Source organism: Drosophila suzukii, chromosome 3 (assembly GCF_043229965.1).
Source record: "Drosophila suzukii chromosome 3, CBGP_Dsuzu_IsoJpt1.0, whole genome shotgun sequence".
Lineage (NCBI taxonomy): Eukaryota > Metazoa > Arthropoda > Insecta > Diptera > Drosophilidae > Drosophila > Drosophila suzukii.
Genome location: NC_092082.1, coordinates 64,308,895 through 64,323,422, shown reverse-complemented (window position 1 = coordinate 64,323,422; position 14,528 = coordinate 64,308,895). Strand labels below are relative to the sequence as shown.

Below are 14,528 nucleotides of genomic sequence, written 5' to 3'. Positions count from 1 at the left end.
AAATGAAAAGATTGGTTTGCTCAATTTAAATGTACCTTCTAGTGGAGGATTGGCACCATTGAGACGCGGTCCTCGCAATGTGGCTGCTCCCGCCGGGCCTGCCACCTTCGACTGTTTTTGCTGCTGTTCCTCGTGGAAGTAGGCCTCGATGCTGCCCTTCAGCTCCGCACGGGGCAAGGCAACCGGCTGATAGTCCCGTCCAGATCGAGCAGCAGCGGAGTGGGTTGTTGGCGGTGCTGTTCCTGCGTTGGCTCGAGCTCCACCCTGAGTCTTCTGGACATAGGCCACTTGTGCCAATGTGGCCAGATTGCTGTTTCCACTTACTGCTGCTCCGCCAGTACCCACACTAGGTCCTCTCTCTTGCGCATAGCTGGTGGGATGTGCTTCCTGCGATTCGTCGGAGAGCGGACGCACATGAACTCTCTCCGGTCGCTGGGCATTCAAGTTAATCAGCAGACGATCGTTGGACCGCTCATTGAGGAAAGCTCGCTCCATGAAGTTGGCGCCACTAGTGCTCATGTTGACAGCTGCATTGATGATGCTCTGATGAGAGATCTCCAGAGTTCGCTCGATTTCCCCGTTAACCAAGTCGCCAATAGTCTTGCCTGAAGTTGGAGGTCCTCCGTGTCCTGGAAGGGGCGGCGTGGCCTGCGGCGTCACGTGTTGGCTGAGCTTCTCCTGCGACAGATGACGACGCAGAGCCATTTTTGCGGGTGAAACCTGAGTATAATCCGGCTGCGAGGAGTTGGAGCTTGGCCTGCTTGGCGGACGGATGCGATAGCCGCCGTAATCCGAGTTGGCGGAACTTGCTCGGGGCAGCAGCTCCAGTGGTTGCTGCTGTGGCTCCACTATTAATTGCTCCCGGCTGCCCGAACGCTGGAGATGAGCATCAGCCGGTGGTGCCTTGAACTCATTGGGATGATGCGGATGCGGATGTGGATGCTGATGCTGTACATGCTGCGGCAGACGATGTTGCTGGTGGTGTTGCTGCTGGTGATGATGCTGTTGTTGTTGCTCCTCTACCCGTATGTGCTGACGTTGTGCCGCATGAGCAGCTGCTGCCAACATGAGTTGCTGTTGCTGGAGCTGATGCTGCTGCTGCACCATGTAGTGTTCATAACTACTAGCGCTTACGGAGCTGCGCCGCCTCTGGTAGCCCAAATCCGCCGCAGTTGTCTGCTGGCCAGCTGCATACAAGGCAGCCATGTGGGAGGGAGGAGGTGGTGGTGGTGGTGGCGCCTGCCTAACCGGCGAATACTTTGGTTCTTTAGCTGCCTGATACTTTCCAGATCCAGTGGCCTTGCCCACTGCCCCGCCATATGCTCCATATGGAAGATTTGCTGGCGGGGGCGGCGCCGTGGAAGCGGTGGCTCCTGCACCTGGGCCCGGCAGCGGTGGTGTTATCGGGGATATAGTTGTATTCGCGTTCAGATGCATCAAGCCCTGCGTGGACACGGTGATGATGTTATGCAGATTGTTGGGTAGCGACTGCGCGGGGTTCATCGCTGCAGCCTGCTGCTGCTTTGATCGCTTGGGCGCCGGACTGTGGAGAGGAGAGGGAGATGGCGATGAATCCACTGCCTTGCTGCGCTGCTCCTGATCTTCGTTTAAGGCCGTGGTGATGATGCTCTTCAACCGATCCTCAAAGTTGGCAACCTTGGGTGATTCCTGCTTGCGACTGGCCGATAGCCCAGGTAGCTCGCACTTGGGCAGCTGGGAAAGAGTGACCTGTTGCTGCTGTTGTTGCTTGGGTGCTGGCATCAAAGTGCTATCTTTGTAGTGGTGGCTAGGGGAGGATTTAATGCTCACTGGAGCAGAGGGTGGAGGTGGTGGCGGTGCCTCTAAAATTGCTTTGTTCTTGCCATTAACTTGGTAAGGGGGCGCAGCTGCTCCTTGGAACTTGCCAGCTTCGATTTGACGACAGGTCTCCACAATTTTCTGTGCCAGCACTTCGGGATTGCTTTCCTGGATCTTGCCCACTTCGGGAACCTCCGGCCACTCCTGAGACCGAGCACGGTGCTCCCGACTGCGGCGAGAGTTCTTCACGGAGTTTAATTTGTTACTGGTCACTGAATTCGTAGTGATGGTTGTGGAGGAGGATGAGGAGGATGAAGATCCCGATGACACGATCATATTTGTTCCTTGCGCCAAAAGCGTCGCTGCGGTGGTTCTTTCTTCCGCTGTCTTCTGCAGCACCGTTGTCTCCTGTTCGATGGTAGACACCTGGGCGTAAAGTTTCTTGCGTTGGCTTAGCGTATTGGCAATTTCCTTTAGCACCAACTCCTGGGCAGTGGTCTCGGAAAGTTCCGGGGGCACCTCCAGCTTCACCTTTCCATTAACCGTTCCACATAGTTTCTGGTATTCGGTAAGGTTCTTTAACTGCTTGTTCAGAAGTATCTTCTGCTCTCCCTCGTAGAAGGTAACTTCGTTCCGCATCCTGCTTGCAGTGTGCTGCAGATCCTTATGCCTACCTACAATCTCCTTCGCCTGGGCGATCAGATCGTTGGGTGAATTCACATGGATGCCCAGCTCGTTCATACGCACTTTAAGTAAAGCAACACTATCATCAATCAACACCTTTATCTGCTTATCCAACTGACTGGCTCGGTTTTTAAGCCTGGCCATACGCTCCTGCTCTTGGGCAATTTGCTTCTGAACCTGGGGGACATAGGCACTGGACTTCATGTGCTCAATCATCGTCGTGTACTGCGAGCGGAATACATCCAGGAGGATCTGCAGGGCATAGGGCGTATCCTGTGGCGCCGCTGGAATATCCAACTCCGTATGAGCCATGTTTTCCGTCAGCAGAGCTGTTAGCTGTTGGTCAACGGTTCCAGGAGCTGCTGGCAGCTTCTTGGTCATGGAATCCAGGGAGGTACTCAACACCGTTTGCTTATGCAGTGCTTCTAGTCCTACGATCTTCAAGGATTTTCTGCCGCGTGCCCCCTTCTTCATGCGTCCTTTGCGACCAGGTCCAGCGCTGGCAGCCCTTGGTTGATCCTCCTTGGAGCTGGAATCCTTGCTGGCCAACGCTGCCGCCGCCGCTGCTGCCACAGCCTCCGCTTCCCTTTGGGCAGCTGCAGCCGATTTGCTGGCTATCGCAGCTTTCCTGGTCAACTTTTTGCGCTTTTTCTGGGTTGCAGCACGTGCTTGGCGGCCAACTGTTCCTCCTACCATGCTTCCCGCATTACTCCCGCCATTGCTGTTGGAGTTATTGTTCTCCTCGTCGTCCGACTGCGAACTCTTGCCCTTCGAACTGCACCAATCGGACCAAACCTTCCTGGTCATGGGGCCATTTGAGGCAGAGGTGGTGTTGGTGGCCGTGGTGGTGTTGCCACCATTGCCGTTTGTCGCCTCGCCATCGCTCTCCGTGCTGCTCTCCATGTCCAGGCTGCGTTGCTGCTGTTGTTGCTGATGCTGTTGTTGATGGTGCTGCTGTTGCAGTTGCTGGCGTGTTTTGGAGGCAGCTTGTTGCCCACTGGCAGCTGCTAGTCCCCCACCGCTGACATTGGCCGGCGACTGCGATTGATGGCGCTGCTGATGGGCGGCGGTAGCGGCAGCTCCGTTCGAGTGTTCCCGCTCCCGCTGATGGTTGTTGTTGTTGTTGGCGTGATTATTGCTGTTGTTATGGTGGTTGTTATGATGGTGCTGGCCAACATTCGCCTCTCTTTTAGCGCGATCTCGTGTGGTGCGAACAGTTCCTGAAAGACAAAAAAGATTCGTCATTTAATATAAAATAAAATCCCAAATTTATTAAAATAAGGATACTTTTGTGAACCCATCATAAAATTCTATAGCCAATTCAACGACTGTCTTAACAGTATTTTTACTATCAATAAAAATAGTTAGCCTAAGCGGGTGAAGGAAATCCTTATAAAACGGTTTCAAACTGGCATGGCTTAAAATTTATGAAGTATGCTTAAAAAAAACAATACATTTTAAGTTGATTCCGACTATGACTCTGATTTTACAATCGGAATTTAAAATAAAATCGTTTTAATATATCACGCGGACAAAAAGGATGACATTATCAGGAGTATAAAATCGTTACACACATAAACCTAATTTGAACTAATCTAAACAAGAATGTAGGGCTTTCCTCTTTAAGCCTATACTCTGATTATATGTTGTAAATTTTGCTATATCTTCCTATTAAGTTATAGAACTAACCGAACTATCATATAAGCTCTTAGTGTTGAAGAATAAGAATACCTTACTAAAAGTATTTCTTATAAACTGACTATTAAACATCTAAAAAAATTATGATTAAATTGATTTTGTGATTTATAAACAAACAAAAACTTATTTTCATTCCATAAGTGATTGATTGAGGAAATCATAACAAAAGAAAAAAATTCTTGATTTTGACAGTGATTGATTGGTTGGGAAAATTTCATGATGACGGAAATGACTGTTCTTCTTGTGTAGTGTGTCTTGGCTTGATTTCCGATTGGTGCATCCTTTAACTCCGCCGCCCATCGTCCTTCAGAACTTACCCACGCTCTCGTGATCGTTGCCACCTTTCGTTTTCAGGCGCTGAAAGTATCGCTCCAATATGGTGCGATCGATCACATGCAAATAATACGAAACGGGCTTGCAGGTCCAGGAAACGGAGCCCTTGAGTGGCGGAATCTCGCTGACGTGCATAATGGTGCCAATGTCACTAAGGTTTCTGCAATAAATTAATGTGTTACAAAATATGCCTTGCACTAGGTCATAACTCTGGTCCTAGGTTTCTAAAACTTCAACCAACCTGTCCGTGATCCGAAAGTTCAATGGACAAAACGACTTGGAGGACACGACCCGAGCTCCGTCTCGAAGGTCTGCAAATCGTTCCTTTAGCTGATGGTCCACCGTCGGGCCAAAGGCAAAGTTGTTAACAAAAACTAACGTTGAGGAGGTGATCTTCTCCCGATGCTCATCGACCAGAAAATCCCCCTTTATCAGCTTGTACTCGCAAAAGCGTTTGCCGAACCATCCCATATACTGGCGGAAGAACACGTCCATGCGTTCCGCATAGCGCGCCGGAGTGTCCGCCTTCTCGATTCCGATGCAGGTTTTCAGGGGAAAGGATCCGGCCATCTGCAGGACCACTTGTCCCACTCCCGAGCCGAGATCGATGAAGGTGTCCTCTTTGCTGACGGTGACGTGCTTAAGCATCTGCTGCACCAACTCGTAGCTCGTCTCGCCGTAAACCTCTGGCGAAAAGGGCTCATACTGGTTGAGTTTATCCGGATCGAGAACGGCAGCATTGTAAACTAATTGCAAAATATGTCTTAGAAGGCTAGGGTGAGCGAACTTATTCAGGCGCTCGGCGGGCAGTGAAGTTCCTTTTTCCTGCGAGAAGGGAGAAAAAACATCAAGCTTAGCTAAAAATGTCATACATCAATAGTAAGTATTCATTGCAAAAGAAAAATACTAAGAAAGAAACATTTATAAGGACCTTTGAAAATCGAAAAGGGTTAGTCTGGATACTCTATTAAGTTTGGAGGTAGTGTTATAAAAACCTAATTAACCTTGGCCTCAAGTTCATTAAAAATACCAAAATACCAGTTTTTCTGAAACATAATCAGTATTTAACTTTGACAACATTTTCTTAAAAATCGGAATTCATTTTGCTTTCTTAGTTTTTCTTTTCTAATAATTTTCTCTTGCTGCAAATACAATGACAATATAAAAAAGAAAGCACTCACCAATGCAACGATGCTGTCGACGGCCTTGTTGAAGCGATCGACCAGACCGGTCATAGTCTTATAGCAGGCAGTGTCAATTTGGTGGAGATTGGTCTCCTCGAAGGCCGATGACATCGATGGCAGTTCATCGCAGACGAACTTAATGGTGTCGATAATGTCGATGCCATTATCGTGCTTGTCCTGTCCGTGTCCGATCTGCAGGGGCCAGGCGAAGGAAATGACGTCGGAGGAGCCAGCGGGCGAGCGCAACACCAAGTCCTTGACTTGGGGTGTGGCCATATTTTTCCGCTTTCCTTAGCCAGCCTTTTTTATTTTTGTCTATTTTGTTGTGTGGTTTTTTTGGTGTGCGTGGTAAAAGGGGGGCGAGATCGGTGTTTTTTTTGGGGAGTTTTGTTGGATTCTAAAACAACGTCTGCTTTTTGTTGTTTTAGTTGGTAGTGTCGTTTGAGATTTTGACTTTTGATGGGGCGTCTATGTGGGTGAGTCTATGATAGGTGCTAAACGATTTGATGATCAAAAATTGGCATAGGATTTGTGTTTCTGTATTGTATCTTGTGTAGAGGCGATTGCGTTACGGTTTACGGTTACGACTATGGTCTACGTTTAGTTTTAATGGTTTCTTCTTCTGGTTGTTGTTGATGTCTTAGGAACAGTGGCAGCGTTGGGTTAATGTATTGGGCTAATAGAATAATATTATGCTTCAACTACGTTTGACGTTGCGATTCGTGGCGTTACGTTGCGTTTGCTTTAAACGTTACTGTAACTGCTGCTGCTGCTCTGCTTCCTCTCCTGCTTCTGCTTCTTCCGTTGCGACCGCTTCTCTTTCCGGTTCCGGTTCCTCTTCTCCTCACTTCCGCTCTTCCTTCAGCAGCAGCAACAAAATACAAAAGTAACTGATGATAGTTGCGTAGTTTGATATTTTGCTGGATGTTAAGAAAACGATGCATTTTCTTCAGTGTGCGGAAACAACATTTTCCAAATGTTTTCCTTTCTCCCTAGAATCTCGGTTTCGGTTTCTGCTTCGAATTCGAATTCTTCTTGCTGTTGCATTATAGATTCCCACCGTTCCGTTTCGATTCAGTGCGTTCCGTGGCACGCGCTCTTTCCCGAATACCGTTGCGCATATTGCACGCGCCTCGGCCCAGTTTTGGAAAGTGATTCAAAGGAATTCGCTGTTTTTATGGTTTTACAACACGCCTTTAATTTATGTACAGTTTTGAAAGTGTTTTCTAGATTGAGTCTGTAACAAGAAAGAAAAGAAGAGAATGGTAAAAACATAAATAAGCAACTAAATCAAAAATAAATTGGTTAAACAAAAATGCGGGGTCTAATACTTTATGATCTTTATGGTTGGCGAGTATTGAAAATGCAGTTCGATGCCTAAAAGTATGATGGTTTTTGATAATTGGGCTGAGGTAAATGTCATAAAAAAATCTTACTTTCTATAGTTACTCTAATTAATACTGGAACTATAGCTATGATATATATTCAACCAATTCAAGGAGTGATAAATATTTGGTAGTGTGTTCACTGGTTTTGCTTTTGTAAATAGCAAAGATTACTAGGTTCCCTAAATTTATTATACCCTAAAATAAGAGAGATTATTTTCTTCATCCAATGGAAGTGTAAGTAAGAAGAGATACAAAAAAAAAATTTGTAAAGTTGTTTTAGTTTTTTTTATTTTATATATATTGAACCCAGTTTATGCAATACTTTCAACGAACCTTTGGGCATATCTTGCACGTTTTCTAACTTTATCGGTAAGTGCAATTTATTCCCACACTGGGATTTCTTAGCCCTGTCACTGAGACAATTTCATCATTGATATGCAGCACCTCTTTCCCTGTTGGTCTTGCTTCATTTTTTGTGTTCAGGGTGGCTTTCGTTATATTTGTTTATTATGCTAATTAGTCATGCGAGGCACGTTTCAGGGCTTTTTTAATATACTTTTTTCACTTTGTGTTTAATGTGATGCCATTCATTTATTTGCTTCTTCTATTTTTGGTGGGCGTAGACGCAAGTCAACGACAATGTGACTTCATTAGCATAAACAGCGTTGACGACAGCTTTCCTCGAGGGGAGTCAGGGGGTGGGAAAAGCCAGCCAGGGAAAATCGATACCAACCCCAAGGCCTGCGGCTCGAATTAAAGAGTGACTGAAAATGTCCGTCACTCGGGTATTCTCTAATTAAAGCTTACTCGCCAGGGGCATTGAAAATCACCGTTGAGGCGGATTAGTACCAGGTTAAAGCTTCAATAAACCCATATGGGGTGGGAGATACTCAGTCTAGCGTTAACATTTTTGGCTAGACAAGCGCCACATTAAATTGAATGGGTTTTTGGCCGGCACTCACACTCGGACGTTAGTTATACCTATAGCTGGGTACATATGTACATTCTAGCTCGGTCTGGCAACTGCAAACAAAATTGCAGTACATTATATAAGCAAGTGCCGCTATGTGGCATCGCATGGTTGTTGTTTATGCATGCACGTGTGCGCATCCGACCAACCTCCCCACTTCGAAATATGTATCTATCTATATCCCGAGTGCGTGTGTATCCGTATCTATATATACACATGTATCTGCAACCATGACAGCCCCAACAGACGGCCAGACAAAAGCTCCATGTGGCATCTGTCTCCTCCCCGATTTTCCACCCCTCTGGCCACCGCCCTTTCCAAAAAGATATACATATATGCATGTATATCGCCCCACAGGTCGCCCATTTCGCCGGTCAAGCCGACAAACAACAACATGAGCTATAACAACGATAGCCACAGAGACAACGACGTCGACAATTTATTGTTAATCAATAACGGGCGATGAATTTTATTTTCAGTATTTAAGCGCCATCAGGCGTTTGCAGTTTAAGAGAGATGTGCGTGTGGCAATGAAAAGCTTGTGAGAAAATGTCTGGAATGTAGTCGCCCTGGAGAGAGGAGAAAGTGATGGGATCGAGTCGGCCAAAAGAAATAAATTAGAGCATATGAAGTCAGTGCATTGATGCAGTTCTTATGAATCTTTACCGACTTCCCCTTCGAAGTTTATTATTAATACATCTCTTGCAATAAAAGAAATACAAGAAAACCATAGAAATATTGCTTAAAAAATTGATGAACAAATTAAATCTTTATTAGATTCAACTTATTGTAAATCCTTATGGGCTACACAAAATAATAACATTCTGTTATTTCCTCATCCCAATAATGTACGACATCACTGAATATATAGTATAGACCCTGGGACTGAAGGCTAAAGAAAACAAGCCCATTAAACAGGCATTGAACTCACAGTCTGCCGCCAAAAATATGTGTGGTCGGTTGTTGGCTATACCCGTAAATTGCTCTTTTGCAACTGAAAATTAGAAAGTCAAAGTCATTTCCATTAGGATTCCCATTCTATGGCCTATTTCATCCATTTTGTCCCTTGGCTGATGTCTAGCCGCAATATGTGTATGTATAAATACACAAGTTCTTAATGCGAAATTCACATGAAATTCTAATGAAAACCTTTTGAATACGTCCAGACAGAATTCCAGATATTTTCAGAGACGACAGTAACACAAACTTTGTCGGCTTTTTGGTCAAACGTCTCGGTTTATATATATTTCTAAACCTTTTTATTATAGTCCTACTTGGTATACCTACATCACTTTGAAGACATTTAAAATTGAAAGCTGTAAACTGCATATATTTTCCTCCATTGATTACTATTTTTATATGTCGGGACAAAATTTGCTTAACTAATTAGACACCGCCGCGCTATTTATATCATAAACTTTTTTTTTATTCTTTTTTGCATGCCCGTGGAGGCGTGACACACATTTCGCTAACATAGTATACACAAACGTAAACTGAGAAAAGTTGACACAATTATGGGGCCCATACAATATAAAGGGGACTCAGGGGGTCCATATAGCCATCGGCACATCGCGCTTTTAATCAACTTAAAAAGCACATACACTTATCACTCTTCTCGGTTTTTATATCTTTATTGAAAAATTCCTTTAAAAACGCTTGTAACACAATTTGTTTCAGAAAAATACAAAAATAGTTAGAAGGTGGTATATAATAATGGATCATAAATATATCTTGAGGCTTTGAGCTTTGATTTTTGTTTTGTTTTATCGTTATCATTAAAGCTTTTCTTCCTGTGTAATGGCAGACAACGCCCACGCGAACCGCTATTATTATTATTCTTTTCTCTCTCTTTTTGCAATATTATTTGCGTGCTGTTTTCTGTTCGCCTTTCCTTTTTTATTTTATGACTGCCTGCCTGCCACGCTGTCTGCCTCGTTTTCAGATCGCCCCCTCAGATTTTGTGTTTGCTGATATCCCAAACTAAAATAATAAAAACAAATTACCCACTAAATGTGAGCTATGTACAACAGATCTGAAAATGAATATTTCGAGCGGGGGAGAGATGGGTGGCTAGTTTTTATTATAATGGCAATGTGTGTCAGGGTCAGTAAATTGTGGCAGCACTAAAAAATTAGTTAACTATTCGGTTACCTAACATTGTCGATTCTGTAAGCTTACAGATATAAAGAAATATCTTTAATTTGCTGTGTTGTTTTTTCGTTTTGTAATTTCTCGATTTCGCGTTTCACCAATAAACATTTTCCCATTATGTGTTTTGTATTTATTTTATTTTTATGTTTCCCTGGCTCAATGGTCACATGTTGTAATTGCTGTTGCTGCTCGAAGGTCAAATTAGTTTACGCTTTGATTTCTCGTTAATTATCGTTGTAGCAATGCACACCCAATGAATTTTTCAAGTCATTTCTGCTATTTATTTTTTTTTGTTCAAAGTGAATTTCAAAATTCTAAATTGGTAAACATTTATCTTCAATTTTATTTCCGTGTTGAAACAAGTATAAAGATCATTACACTTAAGATTTTAATGTTAACAAAGTTCTAATGAAAATCTTTCTTTGTAAAGTTCTGAAAAAAATTATTTTTGAAATAATCGTACCGTCAGGCATAAGATCAAAGTCTTACTTCTTGTTTTTCAACTGCATTGAGGTCACCTATAATCAGTTTATATGTTTACGTAAATTCATTGGAATATATTAAATGTAAATATGTATATTTCCAAGGAAAAGAAGCGCACGGTTTCGATTCACTTTTATTATTTTCTACTGATAAGATTTTTTATGTTGACTACATTCTATAAAAGCGCAACCTGCTGGCATGTGTGGCCATCAAATCAAATGTTTGTTCTATGTCCATGAATAAACAAAAAACTGATAAGATATGAAATTATTTGACCTACTTACAAATGCCTTTTATTAACGGAAGACAAATAATAAAAACTTGAAAAATAACCATGTGACATTAACCGCAATAAAGGAAGTGGCATATTTTCCCCTGCAATTTACGAAACAGGCTGCAAGTCAAACACCTGCCAGGAAGAGCAAAAAAAGAAGAAAAACAAAAGATCGCCAGTTTTTCGGTTTGGTACGTGCCAGGGGGAATTCCCCTTTTCTTTTTTTGAGCTCCCCTTTTGAGATCTCTTTGGAAGGTCATCAATCGCATTGCGTATATATAATTTCTTGTCCTGCGGTTTTTTAAAGAAACAGCTGCATATAAAAGCCACATGGCAAACGGGGAAAAGAGGGACATTCGGAGCTTTTGACATGGAAAAACGATGCAAACATGTGCAAGAAATTTACGGAGGCACTTGCCAGAGATGCCAACAAGCACTGTAATTAAATTTACATAAAAAAAGATGACTATATTTTTGTAGGTTGATTTAAATGTCAACTTATTATTGATGGCAGTATAAAATCGAAACCAATATAATTACAGTGCAATCCTATAAGCCATCAAAGCTCGGAAAAAATTCTTAAAGAAAAAACTCAAAAACCTAATTGTATTTCAAACACGCAGTACACTTTTTATACCCGTTACTCGTAGAGTAAAAGGGTATACTAGATTCGTCGGAAAGTATGTAACAGGCAGAAGGAAGCGTTTCCGACCCCATAAAGTATATATATTCTTGATCAGGATCACTAGCCGAGTCGATCTAGCCATGTCCGTCTGTCCGTCTGTCTGTCCGGATGAACGCTGAGATCTCGGAAACTATGAGAGCTAGGCTATTAAGATTTGGCGTACAGATTCCTGAGCTTCTTACGCAGCGCAAGTTTGTTTCAGTAGACTGCCACGCCCACTCTAACGCCCACAAACCGCCCAAAACTGTAACTCCTACAGTTTTGATGCTAGATAGAAAATTTTAACTGAAATGTATTGTTCTCATCAATACCTATCGATTGACCTAAAAAAAAGTTTGCCACGCCCACTTAAACGCCCACAAACCGCGAAAACCTGTGACGCCCACAATATGCATGCTAGATAACAAATTTTAACTGAAATGTATTGGTGTCGTCAATACCTATCGATTGATTCAAAAATAAATTTTCCACGCCCACTCTAACGCCCTTAACGCTTAAATCTGTCTACCGCCGGTAGGTGGCGCATTTTAATCTCGCTTTGCTGCTTGCATATCTCCATTTCCCGTTGAGTAACGGGTATCTGATAGCCGAGGTACTCGACTATAGCGTTCTTCCTTGTTTTTATTTATAAATCAACTGATGATTAAAAATTCATAATCACATAACCAAAATATGTTGAAGTCTGATAAACAGCGATATGTAAATGATGTATTAATTCAAATGTTTGCCTTAAATGGAACCCAGTCAAGAACCTTTAAGTTCCCTCATCGCATTGTTGCCAAACTTCACCCAAATACACACCATTAACGCATTTTGGAGCTGCCACACCCAGAACTTGAAATGCACAAAGAATCACCAAGAATCACCTAAAATAAAAAAGGGAACAACGGCGACCCCACCCACAAAAGTTGTTTGGTTTTCCTGCCAGCAAAGGTGAACCAAAGTTCAAAAGAAGAGCACAAATTAGACAAGAGCTCTGAGAGTAATCGATTTTAAATTACCATAAAGCACTTGCCAGGGAAAAACTTTACACTTCAAAGCCAAAAAACAGAACCGAAGTCTTAACGGACTTTTCGCTTTAAATGCTTTTAAAGTACCGCTGTAAAACGGAGGCTCGGAACGTTAAAATTGTGCAAACTTTCCTACCTTTTGCGGGGTTTAGTTGGAAAAGCCGGGGAAAACCAGTCCCTAAACTTCACCCCAAGACGCCCAAAAATGTTAAAAATGCCAAAAGCCATGACAAAAAAAAGGAATAAAAAGGCAGAGGCAATAATGAGAAATATCTAAACAAAAGTATGGGCTTTAGGAACCCGAACTTATAAAATATACTATAATGTGGACGCCTTCGAATCCTAAAATATGCAAAAAGTTGAAAACTGAACGCGATTAGGGCAGGGATATGATGTTTATGACTTTTGATAAAAATATAAAAGTGTTGGTGGCATTTCAGCCTGGCTATAACAGACTTTGCAATTTAAAAATAATCTTTTCGAATTAAAAATGTATTACTAAAATTTAAGTTCAAGCTTCTTTGGTTATGCTTGCAATCTTAAAAATGGTTTCACCATGACGAAATCTCGAATTGACAATTTTTTAATTTTAGCTGCCAAACAACTTAAAGTGCGAGTAATGCCAAATTCTTGCGTTTTAGAGGATATAAGGCAGCGAATTGGAAAGAGGAACATTCAAGCAGGATTTGGTCGTTAAATAATGCCTTCAGCATAATCAATAATGTTGGCAAGGCACACAAAAGGAAATTCCAGATAAGCCTCGAGCAAAATTTGCGCTTTGAAATTTCAAACTCAAGCAAGTGCTTTTGCATGGGCAGGAATTTTCTTCTTGAGGATGAATATTAGCTAGTAACAATGGGTAACTCAGAATATTAACGAGAAGGCAAGGAAAATGCTGTTAGCCAATAATGTTCACCAACAATTTTCCGAGAAGTGGCAAAAAGCGCAATGAAATAGTTGAAGGTTACTCAACAGTCTATTCTTAATATTTCTTAATATCAATAATGAGTAACTACACTTAAATTTAAAAAGTATTCTCACCATGCAAATTTCATTAAATTTTGTATGCCCCAACTTGATTAAAATTTACATTACGTAGGAGGGAAAAGGAGGATGATCTGAAATAAGAAAGCAAATTATCTTGTTTAAAGTCAGCAAACCGTGTTTATTAAAGCTTACGCAGTCAACTAGCCCTCATAAAAAAGCAACCCTAGTGAACAAATTATTAAAAACCATACACTCCAAAAATCTGCTGGTCAAGAAAGCAATGCAATTACAAAATCATCTTCAAAGAATTTTAAAAAGTTGGTATAATTTGTATTTTGAATTATTTGATTAAATATCAAGTATTTGTACAAATTTTCTTTCTAATTTAATATGTTGTTGAAACTAATTGAATAATTATTATTTATTACTCAAATTGACCTCAGAAGCGTACAATTAAATTAAAAGTGATACCCGACTTTCGAAGGGTATAAAATCAGAAGCAGTCAGAGATGCGGGTGGATTGAGTTTGGCTTGGGTAGGAGTATAAACCTAATGATGGGATGGTGCTGCTCTTGGCGGTTATGGGGCGGTTTATTAACACAGACGACTACTCGTCGTCTCTCCAGCTTTGGCTTTCTGGTTCTCTCCTCGACCTCTCAACCTCCATCCATCGTCATCGAAAACGTCATCATCTTGTTTATTTTTGCGCACAGGGTTGCTCGGCTGCTGATTCTCGGATTCTCGTTCCCATTCTATTGCTCGGTAGGTGGAAATTGGTGAGGCCTGCCACTCTTTTGGCATTAATTGCTTTATCGATTTTTTTCGAGCACTTCCCCCAAGCAAACACCACTACCCGAACACCCACCCACCCTCAGTTTGTTGTT

At 42.4% G+C, this 14,528-nt stretch overlaps 1 protein-coding gene across 2 annotated transcripts in view; it reads right to left on the bottom strand.

The window, feature by feature from the left end:
• The window catches only part of gpp (DOT1 like histone lysine methyltransferase grappa), a 44,600-nt gene that overhangs the window by 4,576 nt on the left and 25,496 nt on the right, over nucleotides 1-14,528 (bottom strand). For both annotated transcript variants that reach the window (XR_005014594.3, XM_036819031.3), the window contains exons 3-6: nucleotides 5,694-6,933; nucleotides 4,754-5,337; nucleotides 4,497-4,672; nucleotides 36-3,701 (exon numbers count right to left, since the gene is read on the bottom strand). Coding sequence is in view for 1 of the 2 variants with exons in the window: in XM_036819031.3 (XP_036674926.3) it covers nucleotides 36-3,701; nucleotides 4,497-4,672; nucleotides 4,754-5,337; nucleotides 5,694-5,972 (4,705 nt within the window). In the remaining variant the exon portion in view is untranslated. The remainder of the gene's footprint in view (nucleotides 1-35; nucleotides 3,702-4,496; nucleotides 4,673-4,753; nucleotides 5,338-5,693; nucleotides 6,934-14,528) is intronic.